Genomic DNA, 14,765 nt, shown 5'->3' with positions numbered 1-14,765 from the left:
AGCAAAAATAAAAGTCTGGCGACAAACGGTGTGTGAGGAGAACATGGGACCTGGTTTCAAACTATTTCTATCCTGAAGTGAAGTGATGAGAAACAGAACAGAGTAACTCGCCCGCAAGAAAATGGAGGAACGAGTCGTCCGTAGTTTGTTAAAGGAACTGTTCCGACATCCCCTTCCCCGTAGCCTATAAACGCTGGATTCCAGCAGCACGTCTTCAATAGTACGCCGACCTCCAATTTCATAACTAGTGATGTATTTACGTTCCTAGGATAACAGCCAGCCGGCCGTTGTGACCGAGCAGTTCTAGGCGCTTCAGTATGGAACCGCGGGCCCGCTACGGTCGCAGGTTCGAATCCTGCCTCGGGCATGGAAGTGTGATGTCCTTAGGTTAGTTAGGTTTGAGTAGTACTAAGTCTAGGGGACTGATGACCTCAGATGTTAAGTCGCATAGTGCTCAGAGCCATTTGATAACAGACACTCTACGAATCCAAAGGTTCTGGGTTTATCTACAATATATCTGAGGGTTTCTCTGTCAGTTATCAACTCCTTCACGTCTGACAACGACATATTAATGTGAAAAAGCTATGTCGCATTGTGTTTCCGTTCAGAGTTCACGTTAAACTGTAGCTTCCTCTCAGACTGGCTCGGTACATCAGATCAAAGTTACGAGGAAGGCAATGACGTAACGGATCGTATAGGACGGGCATGGATGTGTGTGATGTCCTTAGGTTAGTTAGGTTTAAGTAGTTCTAAGTTCTAGGGGACTGATGACCTCAGCAGTTAAGTCCCATAGTGCTCAGAGCCATTTGAACCATTTTTTGAATAATACACTGTGGTGTTCGAACAATCTTCTGGTCGATGGCAACTTTACCTTTCTACCACCTTCACGTTGAGTCTTTGGCTGTAACAATTTAAAAAATAATAATACTTTCTGTGAAAAAAAATGAAACCATACCATGAACAGAAATGCTAAACTGCCTCTTATTCGAGTATTGTGCACGCAAACTCCACAATAGGTAAACACGCAAGATAACACTCATTCCAGTTGGAAAGTCTCATAGAACGTAAATGAAATTAGATGAATATTACGGGGCGAGTGAGTAAAATCATAGAAGTACAGAAGTTTACAGTTTAACAATAAATTAAGGCTCCGCGGTGTTTGTTTCGACGCACGTCCGTCTTCGAGAATTGCAACTATTATCCACACTACTTGTATCTTGCGATATAATATGGGGTTCGCGTCGCGCTTAAATTTTGTAAAAAACCGCCCTGCTCTTTCTCCAGCAAACTGAATGGCACAGACTAGAGAGAGAAGAAGTTTATAAAAATACACTTAACATACACTTACGATCAAGCGGAGCAAATTACTCTGTATTTCTACATTCGAGTTTGCTAAACATATAATTAGTTGTCAACGTTATCTCTGGAGCGTAAAACGCGACTAGGCACGAGTGTACAAGATTATAATTTATCCTCAACCTCCTCCCAGTCGCCTCGCCTTTGCAGATCAGTTTGTGTGCTTTATTTCATTAAGCAGTCACAGGAATTCAAAAACAGCTCTAAGAACACGTGTGCTTTTGTTAAAGGTCATGTCATTCGAAATGACTACAGGTGTACTGAAGATTTCTCATACCGTGCGAAAAATACACACGCTAAGTGTGTTAATGCATGTACGAGTTGTATGATTGAGTCGAAAACATCATAATGGAGTAGAAAATATCAACGAGTACTGTTGTGGATCCCCCGCAGAACACCCGCTCGTATACTAGCACAAGCGCTCAAGGGTAGCTGTTTTTAAATAATGGTATGTGTTATTTAAAGCGTCTTTTCCTTGCGCAGGCACTTTAGTCGAGCTGCTCACGTAGCAGTATTTGTGGCACAGGCTGTACATCAAAGAGAACAGAGCTGGTATGCGGTAAGCGGTGACGTATGACAGTAGATGTCCGCTTTCCGGTTGCATGTGGGAAAGGCCTTCAAAGAGCGTCGTTGCGCCATACTGGTGGGAAGTTACACACACACACACACACACACACACACACACAAGGCTGTGACGGCCACGTTATGTTTGGTTATAGTACCAGCCGAGTGAACAGGATACGATTGTGGTGCTGCGATACGCCATACAAGCTGCCTTGATGTAGTATATGGTGGATCGTTCACAGAGCTTTGCAGCTGCTGGTCACATGGTACAATTCATTTCCTTGTTTTCTGATACCGACTATTCTGCTCACCGTAATGCCCACTACAATAGAGTACAGACTGTACATAATGTACATCACAGAACACAACTATGTCGTCCTCACTGTCGATTTATTCGTCCAGAATACTGAAGAAAGCAAATGCATAACAAACATCTTGAAGTTGCAAGCTATATGAACACCAAAAATGTGAATGTGTATCAAAATTTTATGCTAACACATGGATTAGTAAGCCGAAGGCAAAGGGACATCGTTAATAGGAATGACATGTGATTCATTCAGTGAATAGATTTTGAAAAAGCAAACGTTTATATCGCTGTCACAGAATCAAGCGGAAGAGAGCTCGACGGATGTTTTGAAACAGCGTAAGCTGTAGTTCTTCTCAAAGGCACAAAAAAAAGAAAAACGAAAAAAACCAGATTCATTCTTTAACCAAAGCGACAGTTGCGGGCCGAATGATAGTAGAGTGCGAAAAACTGTAATTATTGCTTATCTGAAGTCATTGTCGCATTGACGATGCAAAATGTGGGGTATCGTGCTATCAGAGAGGTGCAGTTTAGATAAGAACATTACGTGAATGTACTGTCATCCATTGCCTGATCTCGCAGTCTAGGTTCCTGTGTTAACGCTCACAAGCAGGGTCGTGTTTCGCAGATTGAGTGACGTCGTTACCTTGATAGCCCCTCGCCAATGAAATCAGAATTCGTCCTTCAGTTGGCACTCCATGTAACGCAGAGACAGGATTACGGCATTTCGTGTTAGCATATGGAGACAAGAAGGTTAAAACAGTTAGGTTTGCTTTTAAAAGCTATCAGCGAGTGCGTGTTAAATGTTCACAAGCAAGGAAGCAAAGCTAAGAAGTTCAGTGCCGGAAATACAAGTGAGTCCTTCCAACCTCTGCTTCACTGAATTCTGAACGTCTCAATGGAACATGACTTCTGACAGCAACGGTAACTCGAACTGACAAAGATTTCAGTACAATAACGGCTATATCGAGGAAGTGAGCTGCCGAATGTTTCGTGCATCTCTACTGCTGAGGTTATACGAGGGCTATTCCGAAAGTAAGGTCCGATAGGTCGCGAAATGGAAACCACGGTAAAAATCAAAAATGTTTTATTTGCAACAGTTAGATACACCTTGCAGCTACTTATCTCCATAGTCGCCCCCGACTTAGACGTGTATCGTAGCGTTGTACCAACTTTCCCATACCCTCGCTATAGAAGGCAGCCGCCAGTGCTCTCCGCCAATTCTCTACGCTGGCCTACGGCTCGTTGTCTTGTGCCGAAATGTTGTCTTCATAACCAGCGGTTCATGTGACCTGAGCTGAAACTCAGAGGGAGACAATTACGGGCTGTATTGTGGGTAATCTCACATTTCCATTTGAAAACGATGCAGGAGCATCTTCATTGCCCCTGCAGAATGCGGCTGAGAATTGTCTTGAAGACGAAACAGCACGACAGTTATGTAATGTTAGCTGCATAGCTTCAGGGGAAATTTCTCACCAGGCCCCCGTACTTGGCGGCAGACACTATTTTATAGACATCTTTACGCACTCACTGCGAGCTCAGAAATGAGAAGAGCGGCGTGATGCTAACTGGGGTTATACTAGAGACACTACCCAACACATCTGTGCAAAGCTTTATCGGATTTTCATAGTCGTTTCCATTTCGTGACCGATCGGACCTTACTTTCGGAATAGCCCTCGTATTTGTACGAAGAAACATCGGAGGACAAGCTCGGGTAGAACAAGCTTGTGGTCTTTCTAAAGAAACTTTCCGTGCATTCGTCCTAAGTGATTCGAGGAAACTTAAGAACACCTAAATTTGGTGGCCGTATTAGAAACTGATCCTTACTTCTCAAGAATGCGAATCCAGTGTACTTTTTTAACTGAACCATCACGATCGAATCATTCTTATGGTGCGCCACCCAAAAATCGACATTTTTTTCTGTTGAGTAGTAACTAGGCCTACAAGAACCTTAATTTATTGTCATCTGAGCGCCTGGCAAAGCCAAGCAATGTGTAATACGCAGCTACCGTTTTACATTATGCTCAGAATGTTGACATTATTGCACTGTATGGTCTCGTGTTTGAGCTGATTACGTTCATAGCCTGCGTTTGAACTCTGAGAAAACAATAACACTGATTTTCACTTTTCTGCGACAACTTTTCTAAGGGAACTGAAATCATCGTTTCTGACATTTCTTCGTTATCGAGCAACGAGTATTACCACTCAGGTCAACTGGCACTGAACCCGTCACGTAAATGTCTTCGCAACACGCAACCCTACCTGTCCAGTGTAGAGCAAGTGATAGTATTATACTGTTAAAAAATTATACAACCAAGCTTTTTATATGGATTTCTTTTTCAGGTAATCAACATATTAGCAGCACTACTGAATCCAGATGCGCCGTCCTGACGCCAGGTACAACTTCAAACTTACTTGCTACTCGTTAAGCATAACGTAGCTTCGCACACTTGTTGCCAAGACCTACCTAGTTACTAAATCCAGGGAAACAGAACGACGTAAGTAAAAGTTTGCGGTACGTTCCGGGTACTACACTTCATCAGAAAAGGTGGTGGCAACAGGTGATAATGCAGAAGTTTTACCGATGACACATGTCTGGGCTTCTCAGAAAACGGAAGGAACTAGCGAACATATTTCGTTGCAACTTGTTCTCCACAGGACCGTTGTTGATTGCAGGAGACTCGAGAGCTTATCCTACACATTTAAGGCAAAAAAGAGAAATATCAACAGAGTGAAAAAATGTAATGGGACTCAACAGCTTGTCACAAGAACTGTTTGTATGTTTCTGAGTAAATACCCACCAAGTTATTCTTTTGAAAAACGTGTGGTAATCTTAGTGAAAAATAAACAATTCCTTACGATGTGTACCAGATCCGTGCCAGGCTCAGGCTGAAATGCTGACTAATGAGTAAAGTTCCGCAATAAAATGAAATCTTAATGGAGACAAGGAGTGACAACTGTTTTAATCTGTAAGTATCCGATTGCGCGGATTCATGAGCTTGGAACCCCTTTTAATTCAACAATGTAGGAATGTTGTTACGAAATCTGTCTGCAGTACTAGCGAGTGGTGAATTTCTACTACTTCATTTCCGTCGGTAGTTAGTTTCCTGCTTACTGGATAAGGTGCTCAGTACAACTTTATGATGATTTCCAGGCCACATGCCGGTCATGTGATAAGCTTGCACCGTTAAGCACCGTTTTGCAACTGAATCAAGAAACCTACTTCCTATTACACTTCGAACTGAAACACGTGGAGCTATTGTGTACTTTCACACAAACGGGAAACACACAGTGTATATGGAACACGCAGTATATCATTTTGCTGACCACAATAGTGCCATTCTCTTGATCGAAGATCGAGGACTGTCTGTATGTAGTGGACCTCAAGCAATTCCATACTGTTTCAGACGTGCGTAGAAAAAAAGATTTTAGGAGCAACGGGCCAACAGCTTCATCTATCTGCAACAGCCAGAGCGCTACTTTTGTTGCTTTCGATTACTAATCACCTACAGGAACATGGCCCCTCAGAAGACTGGATTTACCAGGGTTAGGGTACGACATATAATGCTCTCACACTATGTAACCCTACAACGTTGTTCATAAATACCTCCGGGGTTTTGAAGACACCTGGCCGAAAACTACAAGCCATACAGAAAATAGGCAGTGGATGGAGCATGCCTCCATGTTTAGATGATCAGTGTGACACCGTTTGTGACGTGGCAGACGTGAGTACAGGGGGAAGAGCACATGCGATCCGCTGAAGACGGTCCTGCTGTTGCCCGGAAAGGCGTAATGCCAGCAGCCCGCTTTGCAAATCTCTTGATTGGGTCGAATATCTGCAGGCGCAAACTAATTAGATGCGATAACACGGAGCGGATAAATTGTGTACATATTCTGACACCCCCATCGCCTAGTGCAACTACGTCCCCGCGCGTATTACGAATCGAAACTTGGGGACATGCTCTTTCTACCGATATGTATTTATTTTCTGTATGTCTTGTAGTTTTCGCACAGTCGCCTTCTGAAACCCTTGATGTTCTGGGTGGTTATATTTAAAGTGCGGCTACTCACAGAGTTCCACTGTTGGTTGTAATTATAGTTGTCAGCGAAAGTTGGTAGATATTCTCATGCGTTAATGCGAAATCGATATTTGCTGGGGGAAAAAAAATGTTGCAATTTTTGTCACCAGGTGCAAATCTGGCGCTGTGAATGCAAGAAAGACGTAAGATAGAAATGTTTCCATGTGATGGATTAGGCACGGCATGTGGGCAGAAAAGATCAAACAAGTGAGAAAGAAATAATACTGATATTATTGAATGCTGCTTACACAATTTCTTCAGTATGAGCACCGGTGACGTCGAGGGGATGTTGTAGAGCGCCAGGTTTGCACCTGATGGCCAAAATTGGAACTAATTTTTTCCAGTGTAAATCAGTTCCTCCGTATATCTACCAAGTTTCGCTGCACTTTAATTATGACCCCTCGGCACCTTCGAATAACCTAGTAATTCTTGTTGGGAGCAAATCAGACAGCAAAGAATGCAGGCACTTGGATCTGAACGCAGGACGACCTAAGTAAGTGTCTGACAAGCGGGCGGCAGCGGCGCCCTTTCGGACATGGTGCTCCCGCTTGGTAATGGGTTGTAACCTTACAGCAGCGAGCACCTCGGCTCGCCTCGCTGTGTACGAGACGGGGACAGGGACGGGGACAGGTGTTGTGCCATACGGGCCGGCGACACGCGCAGGCGCACATTGTGGCCGTGCGCGGCAGGCATAGTCAGTCGCCTTCGCCGCAAGTCGGCCGTGGGACGCCGTTACGAAAAGTTCCCACAGGCGCGTTCGTGACACGTTTTTGGTCCGAAGGAAACCTCCCAGAAAGCCATACTCTGGCACAATCGCGTCCTTCTGCTAGGAAGGAAATCGCTTTCTGACGGCAGCATATTTTAGCAAGTTATACCGACTCGTAATAAAACCCACACTTAATGTATTTCAGTTTAAGGATGTCATGGATTCCCACACATGTCGCCGTCCAAAACGACGTTGCGATGAGACACAGGACGACGTTGTTGACAGCCTTCAAGACTGCTCACACCCCTGGTTTCAACCCTTTTCTAAGTGCTTTGTTGGGATACATCGCCATTGAAAGTGATCGCACCGCATTGGAGTAGAGCGCGACTGCGACTGTAATTTTTGCTCTCGTGTACAGGTTGCAACTCCTAGGGACCGCTCGAAAGCTTTTGACGAAATTTGAACGTGTCAAAAGCAGCAAAGGGTGCTTATGCATTTTCAGCTCTTCTCTTTCACGCCCTCTTTCGGCGTGATCATGGTTGGGGGGGGGGGGGGGGGGGGCTAAGAGACATTGACGTAAGAGTGCATAAAAAGGCAAAGGGTCCCCGCAGTTCGGGAATACCCTTGGTGGCACAAGCCCACACTTCACATTTATTGCGAATTTTAAAACTGTCTCTTTAGAGAGAACTGCAAAGTAGCCACACATGCCTGCATGGAGGTAACTGGTATCGTAGGGGTGTCATGAAATTGCCTGCCTGCAGGAGGAGGTTTTCTCTGTAAAGGCAATTTTTTAAAATTCTCTATAAATACGGGCGGGTGCCACCGGAGGTATTGCGGAACTTGAGGGTCGTAGATTGACCATTTGCCGTTTAATTCACACACGTGTCAATGTTGCCGTCCCCCCGCCCCAACCCCCTGATTACGCCACAGGAGGGCGTGAAATAGAAAAGCTTAAAATACATAAGAACCCTTTGCTGCTTTGGATTACGTTCATATTTCTTCAAATGGTTTTGGACGGTCCCTAGTGCTCCCAACCTGTACACGAGAGTAAAAATTGAGGCCGCGCTGTACTCCAACGGGGTGCGATCACGTTCAGTGAGGATGTAGCACCACAACGCACTTAGAGAAGGGCTGAAATGTCCAGGGGTGTCAGCAGTGTCGAAGATGTCAGCGGCTTCTTCCTGTTGCTGATCGCAATGCGAACCGCGAAAGGTGTGGGAGTCAACGCCCCAGGGAAAGGAGTGGTTTCATTGACGACCTTTATGCCACTCCTGCAGCCTTTTGTTGTCGATTGTGAGTGTCGGTGTCTCTGAAATGTTTTCTTCGGGCACCCATAAGAAAACCGCGTGATTTCAACGCTGGGCGTCGCGGTTCTGACTTCCATCGCAGAGGCGTCAAACGAAGGGGTGAAATGTCAGTGAGAGGGGGTTGTCACGACCTTGCCATCTTCATTGAATGTAACTCCATCTTCTGGTGGAGTATGGGACTACGGCTGTTCAATGTACAGTAAAAACAATACCAATCGCCGTTATATAGGTTTATTTCTAGGCAACTAGTTTCGACGTTACACTACGTGATCTTCAGGCCTGGAATGGAGCAGTTTAGGCCTGAAGATGACGTAGAGTAACGTCGAAACTGGTTGCGTAGAAATAAACCTATATAACGGCGATTGGTATTGTTTTTATCGAACCTTGCCATCTTGTAACAAATCCATGTTGGTCCTGGGCAGAATTTTGGTGAAATTTGGTGCCAAAGTGACATCATAAACCCACATGGTCTCAGTTGTGTTCTTTTTTTGCACTTGTTGATACCTTGCTCTATGAGGAAGGTTGTAGTAGCACATTGGATTTCAGACTTTTGCTTCGTAATAAGTGGCACTTATGAGGTTTCGAAAAAGTGATGCTTTAATTGTATTGCGCAAAATGGTTATAAAAAGTAAATAAAAAAGAAGGACCACGGTATGAAAACCGAAACAAAATAGATGAAATTAATAAATTTAGTTATTTCAGCTTCTTAATTATAGAAGACAACAGAGGCAGCACGGAAAGCAGAAAAAGAATCGAACAGCTAAACTTGCATTCAGTGAAGGAAGCGAAGTACTAGTGAATAAATCATTTAGTATCGAAAATAAAAGAAATTGTTTATGGAGAGCTTGATTTGGAGTGTGCTCCTAATGGCTATGAAAGCTAGTCACTGTTGAAGCGCATACAAGCGATGAAAATGTGGCATTGGACAAGGATAACGAAGACCAGCTGGACACAAAGAACGTCAGATGAAAGTATTTTTAAAAAGGTTGCTAGCAAAGACGTCATACAGCAATTATTCGAAAATAGGAAACAAAAGCTTTTGGACATTTATTTAAACATAAAAATTTCAATAGGCATACGGGTACAAAATATTTTCGGAAAGAAACCGAAGGGCGGCGAAGAAATATAATAGTGGAAGATTTATTAGAAATAACAAAGTATTAAAATTATCAAGAAATGAAGAAGACAGCTCAAAATAGAGAAAAGTGTCTGTAGTGACGAAGTACAGCGTTTGAAAGATGATTATGATGAATTATACATTGAGTTTGAAATCTACTATTTTGTGTTTCTCTCTAAGGAAGAATATGAACGATATAACACTTCGCAGCTCGTAACATCAAGATCCAATGACTTGTATCGACAGTAAAGAAACTCAATTCGTGATTTTACTTTTGCTGCAATAACACGCCGTAATCTCACTCGCACCTGAGACTACGTCAGATAAGTCTTTCACTAGATGCCCCAGCAAAATTCCTTCACAGCTGCGAGTGTCTGCCTAGAAACACAGCACTGTCTAAGAGTTTACACATTACAGAGAGAACCAAGGACTGTAGCAACTGACCGAAGAGGGTTAATTTCGTTTCGAACTTAAAGGTCGGGCTCAAAGGCGTGTTATCAGCACGGAAACGAACTAAACACGCGACGAAGTCTTGTTCTGTCACGTAATACGGCATCGTATATTCGAAATACGGCGGGAAAATAAGCATTTTCCTTGCAGTTTTACATCTTTACAAAATGCGATTACGTTTAAAAAAATCATTCCCTTTTCTGGCAGTCTGTATGCTTCCTGTGATAGGCTACCATTTAGTACGAAAAGGAAATTGCGTTATGGAATCTTAACAGACAACTAAAAGATGTATGCAGAGTTATTTCGCTAGTTTCAGCACAACAGTCCATACGTTCATTAACTTCCTGTTCGTCGAAAACCGTTACAGCAGATTTCCAGATCCTGACTTAATGATAAATAACGAATTTTTTTAAGAGAGATAAAAGATCCTGTTGTATCTGCATTGTTGTTTCAATGTCTCACACAGACTCATTGACAAATATTGTAATACGATATCATAGTGTACATCGCTGTTTCCCGTAGCTGTAGCCACGCAAATTGTAGGATGCTTTAGCCACAGCAGATGGGATGCTAATCTCAGCATAGTGCACACCGCTAAAGGGAAGACGACGACCAAGATAAACGTAGTGAGCGCAGCGTACATTGTTTGTTCGTGATACAGAAGACAGATAACTTGGCGTACTCACCGTGCAGTTGGGCCAGCGACTGCAGCGCGTTCGTGTTGCAGTTGATGAAACCTGCAACAAAAATGAGAATCGCTCAAGTCGTGGTGTACAGAGAGGATATCACTTTTCCCATTATTTACGTAATATGAATCAGTGCTGTAGGTGCAGCACATCTGGTTCTGATGCTGCTATCGGTAGTCTGCCTCAGACATGTTTTTTCGATGTAGGGACCGAAGAGCGATGGAATGACTCGTTCGCAGCCTGCACAGTGCTTCGTTTGTGGGTTACGGCATTTCATAGATAACATCGGATTACTGTAGCTGCAGACAGCTACATTGTCATAAAACGTCAGCTTACTACACTGCGGACCACAGTTAAAGGGTTACTTCTTTGAAACTCCGTAATTGTCTCCCATTGCGACGCAGAAGTTCGAAGTTTCACTCAAAGGTGCGTACTACGTTTCTCTGTAATGCTGCGAGAGCATGGCGTCCTGTGACGTCACCCACTCAGGCAGCAAGGTGTCGACGCACCACAGCTCAGAAGTTCATATCTGGTGTAAAGTGAGTTAATGATGTCACACCATGAGAACATCCTCACACCCACTCTTCCCAACATTTCAACCCTTCTTTTGACGCCTCTGCGATGTAGATCAGAATCGCCCAGCGTTGTAATCACGCAGTTTTCTTAGGAATGACCGAGGACAACATTTCAGACACCTCAGAATCGACACGAAAGGGTCCTGGAGGTGGCACAAGGGGCGTCAACGAGTCTACCCCTTCACTTGAGTCCCACACATTTTGCATACGAAAACGACAGTTCACAGGGAGCTGATCAACACGAGGACGTTCTTGCTCACACTCCCAGACGATTCAACCATTCTCTAAGCACATCATGAGGCTGCAACCCTTTGCTCTGGTACACAGGTTGGAGCCACTAGGGACAGCTCAAAACTATTCGACGAAATTTAGTCGTGATCCGAAGAAGCAAAGGGTGTTTATGCTTCTTCGGCTCTTCTGTTGTATAAAACTGCAAAGAGACCGTCTGTAAGCCCCAAAGTTCGGCATCACTCTCACTGCCCCTCGTGCATCTTTATTGAGCACTAAAATATGTAGCTCTAAAGAGACTTCGATACCGCTTTAACTTAGTGGCGCTCTGTTGCTGCTCTAGCACAACGCCTTCGACACCCCTTAGATAGTGTATGCCCGCAAGCAAATGCTGGAGCGACGGCAGAGCGCCACACAGTGGAATGGTTGTTGAAGTGTACGTACTGGCAAATTTTTATTGTGGTCAACAATGGTGCACAAGTGGTAATGAGGGTGCTGCCGAGTTGTGGATCTCCCCCTGATCATACCCAGACGTGCGCTAAAAAGTAGGACTGGATAAGCGCAAAGTACTTTTGCTGCTTCGGATCACTCCCAAATTCCGTCGAATGGTTTTGAACGGTTCCTAGTGGTCTCTTCCTGTATACCAGATCAAAAATTGCGGCCGCATTACACTCCAAAGGGCTCAAATAACTTTCAATAAGGTTGCAACCCTACGATATCCTTAGAAAAGGGCTGAATCGTCTGGAGTAATGTCAGCAGTGTCAGACATTGCCAAGAACGCCATCCTGTTGGTCATAGTACTGCGAACTGTCGTTTCCGACTGTGAAATTTGTGAGCATCAACACCCCAAGTGAAGTGGTGATGTCATTGATGCCCTTTTTGCCATCTCCTGAGGCCTTTTTCTTCGGCCATTGATAACAAAACCTCGTGATTTTAACTATGTTCAGATCTGATCTCCATCGCAGAAGGTCTGATACGTGGGGAAGAGAGGGTGTGACGACGTTCCCACCGTATACAACATCATTAATTCACCTCACGTGGCCTCTTTTTCGCATGTATCGACACCTTGCTGTTTGAAGCGTCGCCGAGCCCTAGAGTGACGTCACAGGGCGCTTGCTTTTGCGCCTTTACACTGGAACGATGCACGCATATTTGAACCAAATTTTAAGCTTCTGCGTCGCAATGGAGACAGTTACCGGGTTTCGAAAAGTGAGCGTTTAACTGTGTTGCGCAGTGTAGTTAAAAATTAATATGACAATGCTACAGGTTTTTTGTCTTGCTTATATTTATCGTTTTATAATGATTGTATTTTCGCGAGTCGTTAACTTGGACTCGTTGCTGGCGTTCGAAAATCTTCACACCAAAAGTAATCCCGCCGTTACAGTAATTACGCCCGAGTCAGAGGTACAGCGGGTTTCAGACTGCGATTCATTCGTAGGACACTGCGAAAATGCAGACATTCTACAAAGAAACTGGATTTGTAGCAATCGTGTGACACATACCAGATTATTGCTTAAGTGTGCGGGCTCCATACCAGATAGCACTAACAGGGAACATTGAACGTCCCGTAAAAAGAACAACAGCACGGAACGGCACAGTTTAGTTTCACTGGCAGGAGAGAGTCGCGAAAATTTTGAAAAACGTTAACTAATAGACGTTTGAAGAGCTTAGCCCAGGGACCGCAAAGACACGACAGTGCGCACAGACATTTAGGCAGTCCTTTCTGTGCTCTATATGCGAATAAAACTGGAAGAGATCGTAATATCTGGTACAACAGGAAGTACTCCTCGCCATGCACTTCACAGTGGTTTTCAGAGTGTTGATGTATACTACGGCATTCTGCCCGCCCCCCCCCCCCCCCCTTTTCTCAGACTCATTAGAACCAGTGAAGCCTCCGCTTTTTAAGCCACGCCTTTTTACCGAGAATTTTTATGTAATGAACGCATTGTTTGTTCCGTCATTAGTCCCTGGACTGATGTTTACAAAAAAAAAGCTTGTCATAACCCAAACGTCTGTGGGAACCCCCTTAGCTACTTCTACAGCATGTAATCCTTGGGAAAGGTTTTCCACTAAGTTGTCGTACAATGGCAGCGATATTAGTTCTCACTCTTCCTACAGAACGGTGAATAGTTATAGCCGACTTGCTGATCGAGGACTCTGCCTGCGCTCTAGTTAATAGTGAAAGATATACAATGGCATTGAGGCCGGGCCTTCGTGTTGACCGGTTCCACACATCAATTTCATTTTCTTCGAAGCGCGATGCAACGGTTCAGACGTTGTGGACCGGAATACTTTGCCGTTAGGGAAGTGGTCCGTTTCTAAATTATTGCCGCGTTGAGACAATAATGCTGTTGGCTAAAATCTTTCTATAAATAGCTGCGTTAATGTTTTGAGCCGGACCACCACAACACATACACCAGATTTCACTCGGGCCATTTCTGCTGAGCAGCCTTTCGCTAGGCACTAGAGCACTACAGCCCTTATCGTCAGTTACTACTGTCCTACTGCTCTGTACGTCAATGGCGGTGTGTTTGCACCACTCTGAGCAACAAGTTCGGTTTCCTTCTGGTAATCAACGGCATTTGGGCAGCAGAATGACCACGAAAACCGATCTATCGTTCTGCCTCTGTGTTTATGAGCTGCAACGGAAGCATTATGGAATAATTGATAAGGATGTCAGGCAATTGGCTAGATCACTAAACTTGTTCGGTAGTTGCTGTCAGTTAGTTTCTTGGACCTACCATAGTGTCGACTTTGTGACATTTCCACTTGACAACAGTGTCGCTAAAAGTTGACTTGTGTAAATGAAACTCCTGTAAAATGTATCTTACGTACGTGCAAAACTGCAGTCCCCTGCAATGAAACGCAGTCGCTGAATACTCAGTACACTGTCTTTGCCATTTAAAACGTCTGTGTTGACGTCAACTGCATACACGTATACCGATTCGGATGCGTAACCTGACGTCACAGGGTGAGAGATTTTTTTTTTTACAACAGTATTTTTCTTGGATGTTAGGAAGAAGTTCCTGAAGTAATATAAGATGGGCATTACGCAATTATTGTATCCCTGGAAAGGGGATAACTCATTTATCTTCTGTGCTCAAGACGTCTGTAGAGCGCCACGCTCTGTCTTTCTAACAATTCTCAGTGCCTTCTAGAGCCGTACGCCCTGTACATTAAGCCAACTGTCATGGGTGGTTCTTTTGGCCATAGGAAATATGGTACTTGCGTATACACTGAACGGCGTGAAACGACAGGCTTTCCCAGCCACCACATTACGCAGGGCAGAGAATGATTAATGATAATGGGCCAAGATTTTTGTACGATATTGCTGTACCTGTGTTGTTCAGAAGTACGACGCAGTATTCCTTCGGACATGCATGCAGGAAATTT

At 44.2% G+C, this 14,765-nt stretch overlaps 1 protein-coding gene across 1 annotated transcript in view; it reads right to left on the bottom strand.

Moving 5' to 3' along the window:
- The window catches only part of LOC126259157 (translational regulator orb2), a 468,570-nt gene that overhangs the window by 261,209 nt on the left and 192,596 nt on the right, over positions 1-14,765 (bottom strand). Inside the window, exon 2 of the mRNA XM_049955702.1 lies at positions 10,570-10,620. Coding sequence (XP_049811659.1) covers positions 10,570-10,620 — 51 coding nt within the window. The remainder of the gene's footprint in view (positions 1-10,569; positions 10,621-14,765) is intronic.

The sequence above is a fragment of the Schistocerca nitens genome, chromosome 5, assembly GCF_023898315.1.
Source record: "Schistocerca nitens isolate TAMUIC-IGC-003100 chromosome 5, iqSchNite1.1, whole genome shotgun sequence".
In the NCBI taxonomy this organism is placed as follows: domain Eukaryota; kingdom Metazoa; phylum Arthropoda; class Insecta; order Orthoptera; family Acrididae; genus Schistocerca; species Schistocerca nitens.
The sequence above is the reverse complement of the archived record's forward strand: the minus strand, read 5'-3'. Positions and strand labels throughout refer to the sequence as shown.